Source organism: Simochromis diagramma, unplaced genomic scaffold, assembly GCF_900408965.1.
Source record: "Simochromis diagramma unplaced genomic scaffold, fSimDia1.1 OVJJ01000680.1, whole genome shotgun sequence".
Lineage (NCBI taxonomy): Eukaryota > Metazoa > Chordata > Actinopteri > Cichliformes > Cichlidae > Simochromis > Simochromis diagramma.
In genome coordinates, this window is record NW_024387470.1 from 1,598,755 (window position 1) to 1,615,633 (window position 16,879).

At 41.3% G+C, this 16,879-nt stretch overlaps 1 protein-coding gene across 1 annotated transcript in view; it reads left to right on the top strand.

Moving 5' to 3' along the window:
• LOC120723509 (fidgetin-like) overlaps positions 1–9,083 on the top strand; it is a 28,102-nt gene extending 19,019 nt beyond the window's left edge. Inside the window, exon 3 of the mRNA XM_040014993.1 lies at positions 6,111–9,083. Within this exon, the coding sequence (XP_039870927.1) occupies positions 6,111–8,389 (2,279 nt within the window). The 3' untranslated portion in view covers positions 8,390–9,083. The remainder of the gene's footprint in view (positions 1–6,110) is intronic.
• The last annotated feature ends 7,796 nt before the right edge of the window (positions 9,084–16,879 follow it).

Sequence of the window (16,879 nt, forward strand, 5' to 3'; positions counted from 1 at the left end):
AACATGCCCTAATATTTTGAAAGTGTCAAAAACAGATTGATTTATTTTTTTGCTCCAGAAATATTTTAGAGTTTGCTGGTTTGGCTGTGCAAACTTATCCCAAGGTCACAGATCGCTGATTACAATGGGTGTTAGAGTTTTTTAAAGTTGCTGTCATTTGTCAAATATCTTTATATCGCAGCTCCGAGCTGTCATCTTTACAGAATCCCCACCCCCACCCACCGTCTTTGAGTTAGTGACAGCTCATCTCTCCCGGTCACTGCTCGCCGTCTAGACTTTGAACTCGCTTTGTTTACTTCCTTATCTGTTGTTGTTGTTGTCGTTACTGTCGTTGCTTTGCGGCAGACTAGTCGTTGTAATGGTAAGCTGTGGCTGGACTTGAATCGAAGGCTTCAAAGATGTGAATTCAGGCTATTTTCAGAGAAAAAAAGTCTGTCATGGAGGATGGAAATGAAATGAAATTTCTGCAAGCAACACTTCTGTCTGTAGTTTGGACTCGGTTCAAATAAGGTTGTTAATAATAACATTTCTGTCACTTTCTGGATTGCAATTTCTGCTCCAAAGAATAAAGATGATTTCAGTTTTGATTTTGTGCGCACATGTATGTGTGAGCGAGAGAGGGCGAGGGCGAGAGAGACACCAGCTCATGACTAATTTTATAATTAATTGCCTTTTGGAGGACCTAATCACATTATTTGACTCTCTACTGTAGGTTGTGTGCCAATACAGCGTAGCCTGTGGCTTAGTCACAGTGTGCCGGACTCATTAACGAGGCAGTCCGGAGATTTGTCAAACACACACGAGGCCTGCGTGCATAGAAAAATGCACACACATATGTCATTAAACAATAGCTGCGTACTGTATGTTGTGTACTGAGGTTTTTTTGTGCCGTGATTTAGGGGTTAAAAGATGCCCTCTGGTGTATTTGATAAGGATTTGAATAACTGGCTGGTTAGATTTCCCCTGTGGTGCGTGAAAACGGGTCTCTCTTGATGAAGTTATCGCTTGTCATGCAGCTCTTTCTACTCCTCCACCTCCTCGTCCTCGTCCTCCTCTTTCTCTTCCAACGCTCGGCCGGAACGCATTTGTTTAAAGAAAGGGGGGAAAAAAAGAATTACGACACAATAGTTTGTTTTTGAAGGTCTCTGGTGAGTGTTTATGTTAGAAAGACAAAGAGGGGTGCACATTTGTACGCCTTGTCTTGGCGTGTGTGTATACGCACGCGGTGGAAACATGTGTGCCAGCATGTCTTTTTCGCGTACGCACACATACACATACGGCTTAATTATGGCGTTACCGAAATGGGCAGTTTGCTCTGACACCCCGCTTGCAGAATCACATAGCAGACAGACTTAAAAGAGCTCATTAGCTCTCTCTAAAGAGCTGTTTACTGCATATACACACACACAGAGTAATAGGCAGTTCTGTTGATGCAGATGGATGCCGAGTGTAATGAGAATTATTAGGCTTCTCTATGTGGAGGCTGGAGGAGAGGGGTGAAAAAAGCTGGCAGACTAGACGCTTCAGAAGGTGGAGAAGATTTCTGCTGGATGTTTCACCCGAGTGCATGATTTCTCTCTTTCCCTTTTTCTCTGCAACACGTACGACTCTTGGTTTTAAAAAAAAAAAGAAAAAGAAAAAACTTGAACACCTTATTGCATGTGTCTGTCCAAATGATCTGTAAATATGTCTGCCAGGTCTGCAGCCTTGCAGCTCGATCAAAGTGCTGTAACGAGACCAAAAACAAATGAATGGAAATATTTCTTGTTAAATATTTAAGCCAGAGGCCCCACGCATGTAATCTTGTAACCTTAATGAAGGCCTCTGCAGCCAAAGGCCAAATTGTGTTCCACAAGTAACAGAACAATTTTATATTTTAAAGAAAAGAGCCTTGACTGTTTGTGAAAATGAATGTGTGATGCTTTTTATACCACAGAGAAAAGGGGATATTGAATTGCCCTTTGACAATGAATTCAATGACTTTCTTTCAATGTCTTTCAAGGTCATTCATAGCAAGTAAAGGAGTGTAGTAAGGCCCCACCCCACCTGCACCATCACATTAGGGCGCTTTGCTTTGCTCATTGCCCCTGGTTTACATCACATTGAATTAAAGGATACACCCCTGAATGATACCAAAGTCAGTCCTCCTCGATCTCTTCCATATGTTTTGGAGAAGGAGCAGCAAGTTCAAAGTGCTCAGTTCAAAGCATCCGTCCTCATTTGAATAACGTAGCGTAATCGCTATTACCTTATTTAAATAGTGCAAGTTATCGTTTGGCCTTCATTTGCATTGCTGGGGTAATCACTGCTTCTCTGCATTAACCTCATTATAGAAGAGATGAAAGCCCTGATGGAGCCTGACATACTCTTTTTATATATGTTATCTTTATTAATGACAGTATTAGAAAGATCGTGTTTCTTTAAACAGAGCACATAAGAGTTTGGTGCATGTCGGATTACAGGGAGGGAAGACTGAGACTTTGAAGGCCTTTGTTTTTTGTGTTTATTCCTCATTTCTATTACCTTCATCATTTTTATATAGTACTCTTATTTCTTTCTATCCTCACACCTTCTTTTGAATTATTTTGTGTAATAAGATAAGCTGGAGTATTTTAGCTAATAACACAGCTAGATAAAAAGGTACGCCAAATTACCTAAATGTCATCAACAAATAAGTCTAAGAGAAAATGAACAGTTTTTTTCAGTACTTACCATCTCTCTGTGTCTTCTGCTAATAGTTAGATTTAAATTATGTTAATTAATCTGATTAAAAAGTAGCAACACCAAAGGTGTGGCACCTTATTAAGCTACACTAGCTTAGCTAGCTGCGTTGTTTTTCTTTGGGGGTTTTTTTTCACTACATACACTACATCAGTAAAAATGCATGCATTACTTTTTTTTGACAAAGAAGGCAATTTATCATTTATGTATATGTGATTGATATATTATACCTGAGATGTGGCATTCATAAATGATAATGGCTAGAGAAAAACTTAGCTAATGCTAGTTTGGCTAGCTCTTTTATTTGATATAACTCATACCTATTTGATTGTTTTACTGTATCAAGTGCACATTAAGATCCTTTTGAATGGCAATATTTAAGAAAATAAAATGTTTTGAGTGTACATTTGAAGTTGATTTTTATTTTATTTTAAATGTGTATTTTGTTTTGTTCATAGCTAAGGTTAACAGGGTCATCTCTTGCTAACTTTCTTTTGATGTAGCTTTCGTGCTTCGGCTTATTGTCTGGCTGCAAGAGGACATGAGAATTTCTCTAAAGTTAAACATATATACTCAGGCATCAACAATAAAGCAAAAAAAAAAAAAAAAACCCCAAAGCCTTAAAATACAGTTTTTTCTATACATTAATATGAATATATACTACTGTTCAGTTTTTATAGAAAAATGTTTATTTCAGCCCAGATGGTGTCATCTATTACAGAGATTGTGTGATATCTTTAATTTCTTTAAAAAGAATATGTGTCATATCATAGAATATATATTTATAACATTTGCTGCCACTTGCTCTGCACTATACCAAATTAATATTATGTTATATCCATAATCTTCAACTGAAGCACTGTTGAATGCCCATTTAAGAAACATCTGAAGGTGGATTTTTCTGTGGCAGAATCACGCTGCAGAATCACCCTGTGTCAGCAATGCTGTTTCACTGTAGGTCTGTGTCACTGCAGAGAGGAGAGTCACTCTGAAAGTATATACAGTGATTATAGCCCCTGAATCAGATGGGGAGTGGACAGTTTGTTTGTAAGAAAAGGTCTATAATAAATAATAATAAATATAATATAATAATAAATATATACATGTATTTACAGATAGTTGAACACATGGCGGAATCTGTTGTCCTCATCCATATCTGCTTTATAGTTATTTGGTAATGCTTAAAAGTTAATGTTGGAACTATGCAGTCTTTTGCTCCTGGCTACGGATCAGACATGACGCTTAGAATACAAGCTTGAGAGCAGCCTTGAATTGTTTAATATTTTCAGTGATCTTGTTCTATTAAGGATTGATCAATACTCATTGACACTGGCTTACTGACAAAATAACAAGAAAAATAACAAAACTGCACCCTCTGATGGACTCCTGGAAACACATTAATTTTTTTCTGTGGATTCTCTGAGCTACTCAGATTAAAATGGTTACACTGCTGTATGAACACATTGGAATCATCACAGAGGAATGTGACTTTGTAGCGTTTTGTCTTTGCAAATAGTGCTCTTTGGCAGTTGTGCAGCCATTTTTTTTAATATCTGTTAAATTTTTCTTCGCTGGGGTGAAATCTGAATTTTGTCTAGAGCATTGTTCTTATTTTCTCCTGTTTTTGGAAATGTAATTTCCTCTTAGAAATACTGTCCTTTTTATATTGCCCGGCTCTATCTGAGGTGTTCCCTGCTCGCTACACTGGGAGGGTGATGGGCACGCCAGCCCCGGCAAGACTCCCCTCGGCTAAAATGTTGTAAATTAACACAATTAGCAGATCGCCATTCTGCTAATTAGCCACTGGCGTCTGCTGAGAGATGGCTAGAGAGAAGAATCAGAGAGGAAATAGGAGTCTAGGGATACCCTCACCCCCACCCCTGCCTGTGTTGTTACCAAACAAACACAGGGCCTCAGAAAAGAGAGCAAGAGAGAGTGAACGTGTATTTGTTTGTGTCTGCTTGCTCTCTGCGTTTTTTTCCCCATGTTTATGTGTTTGCAGTAGCATAAATGGATGGGAGGAAGGGAAGATTTGCTCCTCCGTGAATGCATTTTATTGTGCATGCCGGCTTTATTCACACAAGCACAAAAACACACACATAAACCAATTTTGAAACAGGGATTGCTTACTAGACCCCCAGCTGTGGGTCTCTACATGCAACCACTGCCAGTCAATAAGTCGGAGGAAGTAGCTTAAATGACACCGATATTATCCTTTATTTGTGTGCACTAAGTCAAATCAAACAGGGTTCAATCTGCTGTGCGGCTGCTGTGATTACGCCCAGTCCAGCCTTTGATAGTGCCACGGCTTTGATAGTGAGACAACGATGGAGCCACTGTGTGACTGTCAGTGTTTGCAGATGGCATTGGCTGGGATTAAAGGAAACAGTGGCTCTCCAGCCTCCTGAGGCAATAAAGGGGAGAGCCAGGTGAGTATGTCTGAGATGAGAAGGAGCAAAGGAAGGAGGGAAGGGGAGGGAGGCGAAGTGAGCACAGAGGGACTAAATAAGAGGAGGGGTGGCTTCGAAGAAAGGGAGTGAAAAGTGGAGATATATATCGAAATAGATGGAGTCTGAATAAAAGGAGGTGAAGAGAAATAAAGACAGATCTAGCAGGAGGGGAGGTGGAAAATGGATAACAAACAAAAGCAAAGAGGAGAGAGGCTGAGAGTGAAAACAAGGCAGCAGGGAGGCATGAAGAAGAGGCAGATAGAATGGTAAAGAGAATGGTAGAGAGAGAGAGGTCAAGGTGGAGCTGTGCAGAAAGGAACTAAGCTTGAGACACAATGTGTTGTAATTCATAGCTCGCTACAGCTCCTGCGTGTGTGCCTGTGTTTGTCTGTCTGGGTCAGTGGATGTGCGTGCGTGCGCGTGTGCTCATGGACGTCTGCATGCCGGAGTGCAGGCATAGATGTTTTTTCTTTTTTTTTTTTAAACGCCTGTGTGTCTGAGCACAGGTTTGTCTTTAAGTGTGTATTGAATGAAAGTACCACAAGCAGAGGTGTGTGTTTGTGTGTGTGTGTGTTGCTTTGTGGCACTCGGCGAGGCGCATTTTCAAACCCATCTCCAGCCTCTTCAGATGAGCCGGGGATTATAGAGTGACCCTCAATGCCTCTGTCTTATTGGTCTGGCCAGGGTGCATTAGGCTGCCATAACCAGCCATCCCAGCGTCTCTCTGTACCGCACTTTACCTGCTGATGTTCTCTCAGAGTCCTTGTGAGCTGTAGCATTTAACAAATCTTGATTAATTGGATGCAAATCCATAATAACACACCAAATAACACACCAAACGCCTCTGGACAAATATCACCTTTTTGGACAGTTTTAATTATTGTTAAAATGATGTTAGCTTGACAGTGTGTTAACGCATCTCTGTCTTTTTTTCCTCAGGCGTAAAGATGCAGTGGACCCCCGAGCACAGCCAGTGGGCCGAACAGCATTTCGACATTTCGTCCACCACGCGCTCGCCAGCCCACAAGGCTGAGGCATACAGGGCAGTACCTGGCCACCTGCAGCGCTCGGCCACCTACCAATATGCCTGGGCCAATGACGACATCTCGGCACTCACTGCCTCCAACCTGCTCAAGAAGTATGCTGAGAAGTACTCTGGTATTCTGGACATGCCGGGCTCATATTCGGAGACGCCTGGTGTCCCAGGAGTGATGAATGGACGGAAAGGTGAATCTGAGCCTTGGCAGGATGGTGTCTACCCCATGAGCTGCATCCCAGAGGGCATTTCCGTCAGGAAAGGGGGGGTTGCGGCAGCTTCAGAGGTGGTGTCTGGCATGTGCAGCTCTCCGGGCCTGGCTTCCAGCACCCTGAGTGAGCCTAGCTACTCCAGCAGTAGCTGTGGGAGCCACACAGCAACTGCCCTGCACTCTTCCTCCATGCCCTCTCAGGAATATGGCCCAGCGTACAGCAGCTCGTACCTGCACAGCAGTTACAGCTCCCAGTCTACCCCCGCCCCGGCACTTCCATCTCCACTGCACAGCTCTGGGCTACTGCAACCACCTCCTCCTCCACCCTCCCACCCCACTATAGTCCCAGCTTACAATGGAGGCTCCCCCAACTTGTCTAGTTATAATTACCCCCCAGCAGGCTACCCAGCTCAAAACTCAGTTGGGCCAGGATATAGCCCTGGAGGAGCCCCCCCTCCCTCCTCGTACCTTCCCTCAGGCATTGCTGCACCTACACCCCTTGCTCCCTCTTCTGCTTTACCTGGATACCCATACCAGAGCCACAACCTGACCCCAATTGCCCCAACCCCTCTCAACAGTAGCTCCTCCAACTCACTAAAGAGGAAAGCCTTCTACATGACAGGTCAAGGAGAGATAGACCCCTCTTATGGTAACTTTGGCTACAGTCAGGCAAGGAGCTCAGCTGAGAGTCCCATGTACAGGGTAGCAGATAGCAGCAGTACAAACGGAGGCTCCAACAGTGCCAGTGGTGGTGGGTTTGACAGGAGTGCTGAGAAGTCATCTTTAACTTTTAATCCTCAGAAACAATCCACCATTGCATCAGAGCAGCAGAGGAAGTACAGCAGCCAGGCAACTGGTGGGCCTCTGACTCCACCAGCCTACGTCTCCTCCACCCTGGGGGGTTCCCGCTCAGCAGACTCTATTCCCAGCTTTACCACCCCCTCCCTCAGTGAGCAAGGTCCTGAAGACCACCGTCTCCACCTTTCTCACTCAGCACCTGGACCTACCTCCTCCTCATCCACTTCCAACTCCCGGCCTGCTGAAGAACAACTAAAAACCAGTGATCCTCACCTCCTGGACATGGTTACCTCTGACATTGTACAGCAGGGGCCCCCAGTGGATTGGAGTGACATTGCAGGTCTAGAACTTGCCAAGGCTACCCTGAAGGAAGAGGTCCTGTGGCCCATTCTGCGTCCAGACATGTTCAGCAGTTTAGGACCATCCCCGCGTTGTGTGTTGCTGTTTGGCCCCAGAGGCAGTGGCAGGACATTGCTGGGACGTTGCCTGGCCAGTCAGCTGGGAGCACCATTCCTACAGCTCAGCGGCTCAACACTGGCGACAAAGTGGCTGGCGGATGGAGAAAAAATCATCCGAGCATCATTCCTAGTGGCACGGTGCCGGCAGCCGTCAGTACTGTTTATTAGTGAAGTGGACATGCTCTTGTCGGCCCACCTCAGTGAAGAGAGCCCTATCAACCGACTTAAAGGTGAACTTCTTGCCCAGTTAGACTCACTTCTTATGGGCTCGGGCGAGGATGGAGGCAACCAAGTATTGGTGGTTTGCTCCACAAGCAGACCACAGGATATGGATGAAGGACTGCGCAGGTACTTTTCCCGGAGGGTCCTGGTGCCTCTGCCGGATAGCGCAGCTCGACACCAGATCATGAACCAGCTCTTGGCCCAATCTCAGCACAAATACTGTTTGAGCGAGGAGGAGCTGGCGCTGCTGGTCCAGCGTACAGATGGTTTCTCAGGACTGGATCTGGCCAGACTCTGCCAGGAGGCTCTTGTAGGCCTGTTACATGTCTCTGCACAGGGCGTGGACATGACTGGTATGATGCCCAGGGGACAAATCAGGCCCCTCACCTACCAGGACATTGAGAGTGTCTTTTGTAAATTCCAAGCAAGTATATCGCAGAAAGAGATTGACACTTATACTGAGTGGAACAAAATGTTTGGTTGCAGTCAGTGAAAAGATAGATCCCGCCCTTGAGAAAAAGAGGTTTCCACAATTCCTCCCCTCAGGGCAGAAGCATTGTGCTGAAGGGGAAAGTCACACAAAAGGCCAACACAAGCTCTCACAAGCAGGGTTTAGATGCACCAAGAGAGTCGCTTTGATGAGACAACTGGCAATTTTGCAGTTAATGAACAAGAGTTTTAATTTGAATGCTCGACACTCCAGAAAGCCAGGGATTGTTTACACGTTGCAAGCAAGTTGGCTTCAGACAGGACACCCCAGTGTCTGTGTATATATTGTTATGTTGTTGTTCTTGAGATTTAGTTGGCTATCCAAGTGCCTGAAGTGGTGCTTTCTGAGTTTATTTGTTTATTTGCCTCACAATCTACATTCATGGCATGAGCTGATAATTATTAAGAGCTTTAAAAACTTCAGCGGCATGTCTGAAAGACCCAGACTGACAGTCACCATTGGGGTGGTGGTCAATCGACCTTTATTGTCTTACTAAGAGCAGAAATCCATTTAGGCTGCAGTAGCCTGGGCCCCTGACTCTCACCCATGTTTCTGATCCTGTGTCTGCAAAACAAGCAAACGTAACAAACCAACAACCAACACTCAGGAAAGCGTTTGTGAATTGTACAGTACCTCAAGACATCTTCACGAAAAGCACTAAGACCTGAGAGGAGAATCTGGCAGTGTTAGGTGTACCTCAAAAGACTAGGCTAAATAGCAAAGAGGTGGCAATGAATGTACTAAATGTGTTCTGGATTCGTGGAACATATTCTATAGTGAGAGTAAAAAGATTTTGTCCTTTTCCCCCCCCTCACTGCAGGTGCTTTAGTTACCTGTTTCTACTTGACCAATCCTTATGAGCTTATTCCCATTGCTGTTTCAAAATATAAAACTGTGTTGTTTTGGGGTTTTAAAAGATGGGCAGGTGTTGGGGTGGTGGGAGTTGTACATTAATTAAAACAACCATAATCAACATTGTCTATAATACATGATCTAGGCTATATGGTTTAGCTGCATGGAACCGCATCAGTTATCAGCTAACTCCTGCGCAAAATATTCATCATACATTAAGCGAGGTATTCTCTGATCTTGATGAACTTAAATGGAAGGAATCATTCTTCATATAAATATACTTATTTGCTTTTTTAACTGAGAGATCAGGCTAGTACCAACAGCTGTTTACGTTAGCTTGGCATAAAATATGTTAGCCTGTTAGACTGCAGCATGTTAAAGTTAACCAGTTAACTTTTTGAACACTTAACAGTGTTTTTGCAGGGATTTTGCAATGCTAAGCTAACGGGCAAATGTTTGTAGACTTGGCTATCTTTCATAAAGAGAACAAATAACTGTATTTCTCCAAAATATCAGTGATATCAAAGAAAAAATATTGTCTTTTTGTGTGGGTATTACATTATTGTTTGACTTGGTCTTGCATGGTTTTGAGGAAAGCATGTTTGTCAGTCAGCATCAAGAAAGCGAGGCTTGGATATTGCCCTTACCAAGTCCAACTGAAATCATATTTAGTTATTTTTTGCAATATTAACAAATGTCATATATAAATATGCTTTTAAATTAACTTTTAACTTTGATATCATTAAAAGAACAGAACGTGCTCATACAACCATAAACACCAATCAGACATTGTAACAATATGCTGTGACTAAAATAGGAGCACTATGAAAACATGGGTCATATCATACCTGTATAGGTGCAACATTTTACAAAAATTGCATTATTGCTTTATTTGCTATATTTTATTGAGGTCTTTAACAATTACTGGTGTTTATTTTGAAATAAAAAATGAAAATTAATAGTAAGTCTATTTTTCATTGTGAAAATGAAATTAAATAAGAAGTGAAATATAAGAACATGGTTACAGTTTTTGCAATGTTACCGACTTTGACGTTTTTTGGGGACAGACAACAAAAAAATCTAATTTGAGAGATAGTTGTGCTGTACAAGATGACACAATGATTTCATTTGGACTTTGGTATCATAGATACGTTTGTAGGAATTTCCCCTTGTTAAACACTGGCTCAGTTTCCAAGACACAGATAACGCTTAGCTATAGACAAAAACAAATTCTTCATCTTCATTGATTTAAAAAAAAAAGTTAGTTTTTTAGGCTTAATCCACATCTAGGGAAACTAGCTTACCATGTTTAGCTGTATTTGAACTCGATTAGCTTCTGAATGAGATGCCACTCATGTAAATTACATACGTGGAAAGTAGAAATTTAAAGAAATTAATTCGGTTGCACGGCAGTTGTCATAACCATAATACGGTCAGCCAGGAGGTATATGCAGTTGGAATATATATGTTTTATTCTGTTTTGTTTTTTTTATCTAAGATGACCACCCCAGAAAAACAAATCAATTCTAAACAATGTCAGCGCTTTTTTTTTTCCTGTATCCGTATTGTCTTTCTTTTTGAAAGTTACTAAGATGGTATGAAGCACACGATCTACATACATTTGAGTTCCTACTGTTTAACATGAGTGGGGAATTTTGGCAGTAGTTTTGAAGACCTACATCACTGAACAATATCTGTTTCCCTTTGTATCATGTTGGAATGTATTTTTGTCTCTTCCTCGCCACCGTTTAAGGAGCTGTTGTGGCATGGGACTACTTAAGTCTATTGCACGTGCACTAAAGCGTTTTGTGTGTAATCTGGGGGGGGGGTTTGTTTAAATTTCTCAACGGCATTGACAGCACTTATTTAGTTGGTGTTTTATTTATCTAAACCACTGATCAGTCTTACCCTTTTTATCGTACCTCCTGATTTTTCTATAAGAAAAACATTCCAAAGGTACGAGCTGCTTGTTGTGTATGCCTCGTGTCGCTATCTCGTAGGCACCATCAGTTCAGCACCTGGAGTGGGGTGGGGGTGGGGAGTTCTGCTGAGCATCAGCAAACTGATGGAAAAGAGAGACAGACAGGCAGCGTGGCAGCAGCAGCAGCACAAGGGGGGAAAGCAGAGTGGTCCGTCAGAAAACCACCCTCAAAACAATCTGTACCAGAATTCCTTCTGTCAGCAAATCCTCTGGAGAGAGAGTCCCTTTGGACAGAAAAACCTACTAATGCACTTCACAGCACACAACAGTAGCACAGGCCTTTCCTCCTCTCTCTCTCTATCCCTCGCCATTCTCCACAAGCCGACCGACAAACCACTTGAAACACACTGGTCAATGCTACGCTTTGTTTGTTGCGTGTTTAGCGGGTCCTCTTTTCATGTCTTTTTCTCCATGATGTGCTGATCTTTTCCCCTTTTTTTCCTTTCTTTAAATAGAGTTCTTCTTTAAAGCATTTCTACCTCATGGCTACAAAACACACGTGGTATTTGATTTAGGTCTTTTACAAATGTCAGACATTTGTGGAAAATGTATTTTAAAAAAAAGACAAAAAAAGGAGGAAAGAATAACACCATGAAGTTTTGCGCAGTCTACCTCAGATGACTGTACTTAAAAACATTTAGCTGATGGTGCGACCGGAGGCTGCAGCATAGCCTAGTGTGCGTGTGCGCGTTTGTGTGTGTTACCACGTGTCCTCTCCGAGACAGACACACACTCATGATGAAACTGATGTGAAAACACGCAAGCGATTCGTAAAGGGGGCGGGGGAATGGTTGGGGGTCAACCTAAACGTGACCTGGAAATGTATAATCCAATACATTTGCTTTAATCTTCTGTGAAGTACTGTGGTTGTGCGCGTGTGAATGTGTATATACATGGGCACACTCTTTTTATTTAATTTTATTTTTTTGATTTAGTGTGTTAAATTTTATAAATTGTTAGTATATATAACACACTTGCACAACTTTAAAACAGAGTGTAATGTGTTTCTGTTGTACATATCTATACATACAATACAAATGCACCACTTGTTTATATGTGTGAATATGTTGCCATACTTGCAGTCAACTTAAATGTATTTTCATGTAATCTGAGATACAAGCAGCAACAAACAATTCATTAAAGACATTTTCTTGGGAGATTACAGCTTGTATATGTTTTTTTGTTGTTGTTGTTGTTGTTGTTGTTTTTATTGGAAGCGTAAAGTAATAACTGAATTTATTTATCAGTAAAATGGAAAAATAAATGTATTGTCCTGCCAAAAAATAGCCCAGCTGAAAAATCGCCTTAATGAGCCTTGTGTTAGTCACCCTTGTGTGCAATTATAAAATCATCCGTGTTGCACAGGAAGCCAGCGCTGTCGCTTCTCTCATTAAAATGTAACAATTCATTTCTCTTGCTATGCTAAGAGTGGCTAGACCAAAACATTAAAGCATTAATTATGTTTCTCCATCACAAAGAATTTGGATTATGTGAGTGTTCTTAAAGAAAATGATGCGCATTTACCCACTATGTTTCCTAGGTGTCATTATATAGCTACTGGTGAAGTGTGGGAAGCTGCCGCGTAGCCTCCGTAATTATCTCTGAAAACTCGAACACGTCACAAGGTTAAAGTGCATCGAGGGGTGCCGTTTTCTTTATTTTTCCACTTTGGCACATGCTATACATGCTATGATCATAAATAATTCATGACGTATATACATCTATTTCCCCATCTGATTTTTCGGACACAAAGAAATAACCCGTATTTATGACGCTATGGTTGATCAGCAGGGGACGTTATTGGAAAATTAAGTCCAGCAGCCGGACTTGAGCTTTACTCAAAATTTCAAGGTTTACATTCTTCCAGTGTGTGCGTTTGTACCCCGAGGTTATCTGCCAAAACACTGTCCTCTTCATTTTCTAAAGGTCCTCCTCCCTCCATAAGCTGTGCCTCACACCTTCGCTCAGTCTTTTGCACAACAATTAAAATATGTTAAGTGATCATTTTCCTTAAGTAGTCTTAAATGTGCAATCTATTCAAATATGAGAGGAAATTGCCCACAGCTCACAAAAAAAGAAAAAAAATCAGAGGCGATTGAACGGGGGTAAAGCTGGAATAAATTATGCAAATAACACAAAGGACTTTACCAGTTGAAAGCCTAATTTTCCTATAATCAGCACACTGTTGCCTAATATTTTTTTTCCCACCTCTTATTAAAAGTGACTGTTCTTTTGCCGATCATCAGATGGCTCTATCTGTCTAGCTGCTCTTGTGAAATGACTGCAGCCTGCCAGACTAAATGCTAAAGCATTTTGCTGGAGCTTTTAGATGATGGTTACATTCCCACACAAGTAATTATGCGTCGGAGAGTCCAGAAATAAGGTTTAATTATACAGTAATCGTCTGTGATGGACACTAGGAAGTGGTGAGTACCGCCAGACTGCAATCCATCAATGACAAACCTCTGGCCAGTTTTAATTCCTCCTCATTTGCATCCTAACCTCCACACCAAGTTGCGCAAACGCTGTTAAATGTTAATAGGACCTGTCTCGCCACTCAAAATGAATGGTTAAGCCATTTTTAGTCACTTTTCTGTCTCCCTCCGCCTCCACCTACACCACCGCCACTCACTCTCTTCTATCCTCACTTTGTTTCATCTCTTGTCTTGTCTTTATCTCGCTAGCTCTTTAACCAGCTCACTTCTTTTATTCCTTTCCACGGCCATCATCTTCACACAATTCTCTTTTTTCCTTCCATCCTTTCCTCCCATCTTTCATTCTCTCCTCCTTCCTTCCCTTCCTCGCAGGCTTCGCCGTGGAGGAGGCACAGAGCGGTCACTGATGCACTAATTGGGAGCAACACTTACAGTTTTATCTCCCCCTACCACTAATAGCGGTCTGCACTGAAGCAACTCACCTTAGGATGAGGAATGGATGGATGAGTTGGAAGTAGGAGGTAGTGGGGGGGGCTTCAATGAAAAAATCTTCCACGCAGTACCACAGCACAGACTCAGTGTGAGATTGGGCCCTCAAGCCATCGTAGTTAATCCATATCCCGCAGGACCTCGGACTCAATTCCCTGCTTCATTAATTGAAAACGATGGCCCTTTTTTGGTGCGTGTGAATAAAACAAGGAGTCATTTATGAAAAAGAAAAAAAAAACATTTTGTCTGGTTTGTTCCTGAAGTAGCTGCAATCTCATTATGTCTCTGTGCTGCATTTCAAAATGTGCTATCATCTTTGTCTTGATTGTCTCCCAACGTCGGGAGAGATAAATACACACGCCGCTTTGCTGTGCTGATGCCAGGACTGTTTTTCAGTGAATCATTTGAAGTCTTATCAGCCTTTATGGAAATAAAGCCTTTGCTTAATAAACTGTTTCACAGGCTTTGGGAGAGTAGCACATAAACACCTTTTTTCTCCCTACAACGCCATCATTAGCGCATCTTGTTCAATGCTTTACACATAATTGGAATCAACATCTATTGTTCATGTTCTTGACCTTCCACTTGTTTTCCAGCAGACACTTAGAAACATTGTATTACTGCTGAGAGGGAATCTTAACTAGGCGAACACATGCTAAGTGCCTTTACTTTGTTTTATCAGGGGCACATTGCTTCACTTTGAATATAACTTGAAAACTCATACCTATCTAATTTAAATTATCTGATGAAAAATAACAATACAATACCAAGTATTTAAATATACAATTGAAATTAATCGTGCTGCCTATTTTCTATATGTAGCTGACAACTACCCATGCAGTGTGGATGAAAATACACATTAAAGCATAATACAGTGAAACTATTATATGTAGTATAATAGAAAGTTGAACAAAAAGTTATGAAAAATGAAAAATTGAAAAATGTACAATAAACGTCATAGACCACGACATTACCTCTCATTAAAGCTGGAAAAAAAAACGTTTTTATATTAACAGTCATTCACGTTAATACTTGAGTAAAACAGTGACATCATGAAGTCTATACTTCCATTCCTTAGTATCATCTCATGGTCAGCTTACAGAAAACAACTAATCGAATACCCCGTAACTCACACTGGCTATATACAGGGAGCCCTAAACTGTATCAGATGTGCACATTGCTCTACACATCATCACCACTAGCAGTATCACTGAAATCAGTGTACACCACATTCACCACTGCCATAGCAATCTTAGAAGCACAAGCTGGGAGCCACAATCAGGGAAGCCTAGAAGGCTGTTGGTCAGTTAACGTGGATGAAAAACAGGTACAATAAGATGTCCATGCCTGAGGCTCGAGAAACTGCCAAACAAATGCTCATAGCTCTACCCACAAGGCTAAAGAGATATACAAGAGAAGCAGAGGCTAAGATAATAAATGACTTATTTTCCAAAAATCCATTCTCATGTTTCATTTTTTCCCCTGCAGTGGAACCTTTGTTAATTTCATTAACACCAAAGCAGCTGTAATTTATTACCAACCCGTGTACCTTAAATTACAGTTCTACACACCAGCACAAATCACTTGTACCATCTTTCTTTTAGTTTTTATGTATTTTTATTCATAAACACAACACCAGCAACAACACAGTTGAAAACTAGCCCAAAGAGGCTGAAAAGCAATTTGCAAAAAGTCATTCTACTGTAGAGACATTTACAAGAAGGTTACAGTGCTGCAAGCCTGACTGTTCACTGCTTTAGATACCTGTTGAAGGCTCTGGCTGCTTGATCTGAGTTAGCATACACTCAACTTTAACCTCACTCTGCTTTTTTGCTAACTTTGCATTAGCATGCTGTCTGCGTAGATGCTTGGAAATAGTGTTAGCGGTATAATATAGCTGTTTGTTATCCGGATACAGTTTGCACTTTACCATTGCACTCTTATTCTTTCATGCGATAAAAAAGTAACATTCATATCTCTCCTCGTCAAAAATTGTAGAACCGTCGACCATTTCTCTGACTGCAGCACGGGAACTGAAAACAGCTGATTGTAGCACAAAATATTTGTAACACAAGCAACAACATAACTGTAACTGTGATGTAATTGTTGAATTCAGTACAGTAAAGTGTTCCTAAAAAGTGAAATGTGGTTATAGTAACACCTTACTTTGGAACAAATTGTACCTAACACTGTGTATTTATGTATGTATAGGCATTAACACCTCCTATTTGTTAACACTTACAGTAACACTGAAGTTAATATATTATACACAGTCTATGATTAATTTCACTTTTTTGTTTTTGTTTGTTGTTGTTGTTGATCATTTCAATGTACTAGTTGTCAATAGTGGCCATACTTTCTAATTATAGATTAATGCTTTATTCTGATGCTTAATGTAGCACTTGAACCAACTAAAATCAATGAACTATTGGTTTACAGCTAATATTAATTGCTTGTCACATAAGAGCAAGTCTGTAAAAAAAACCTGAGTTTACTGAACTCAGTATAATATTACCTTTTTAATATTATACTGTATTTTTAACCTTGTCTTGCAGTTATAGAAGTACTCATGATACAGGCACAAAGCTATCCAGATTGTAAATACTGAAATCACTCAGCCTTGAGCGACTGCTCAAGCTTCTTCATCTACAGTTCCAGACCCAAGTCCTGTAGTCACTCCAGCTCTCCCCATGGGGTGAGTTGGATTGCTGCGGGGATTTGCTCCTTCAGTGCCCA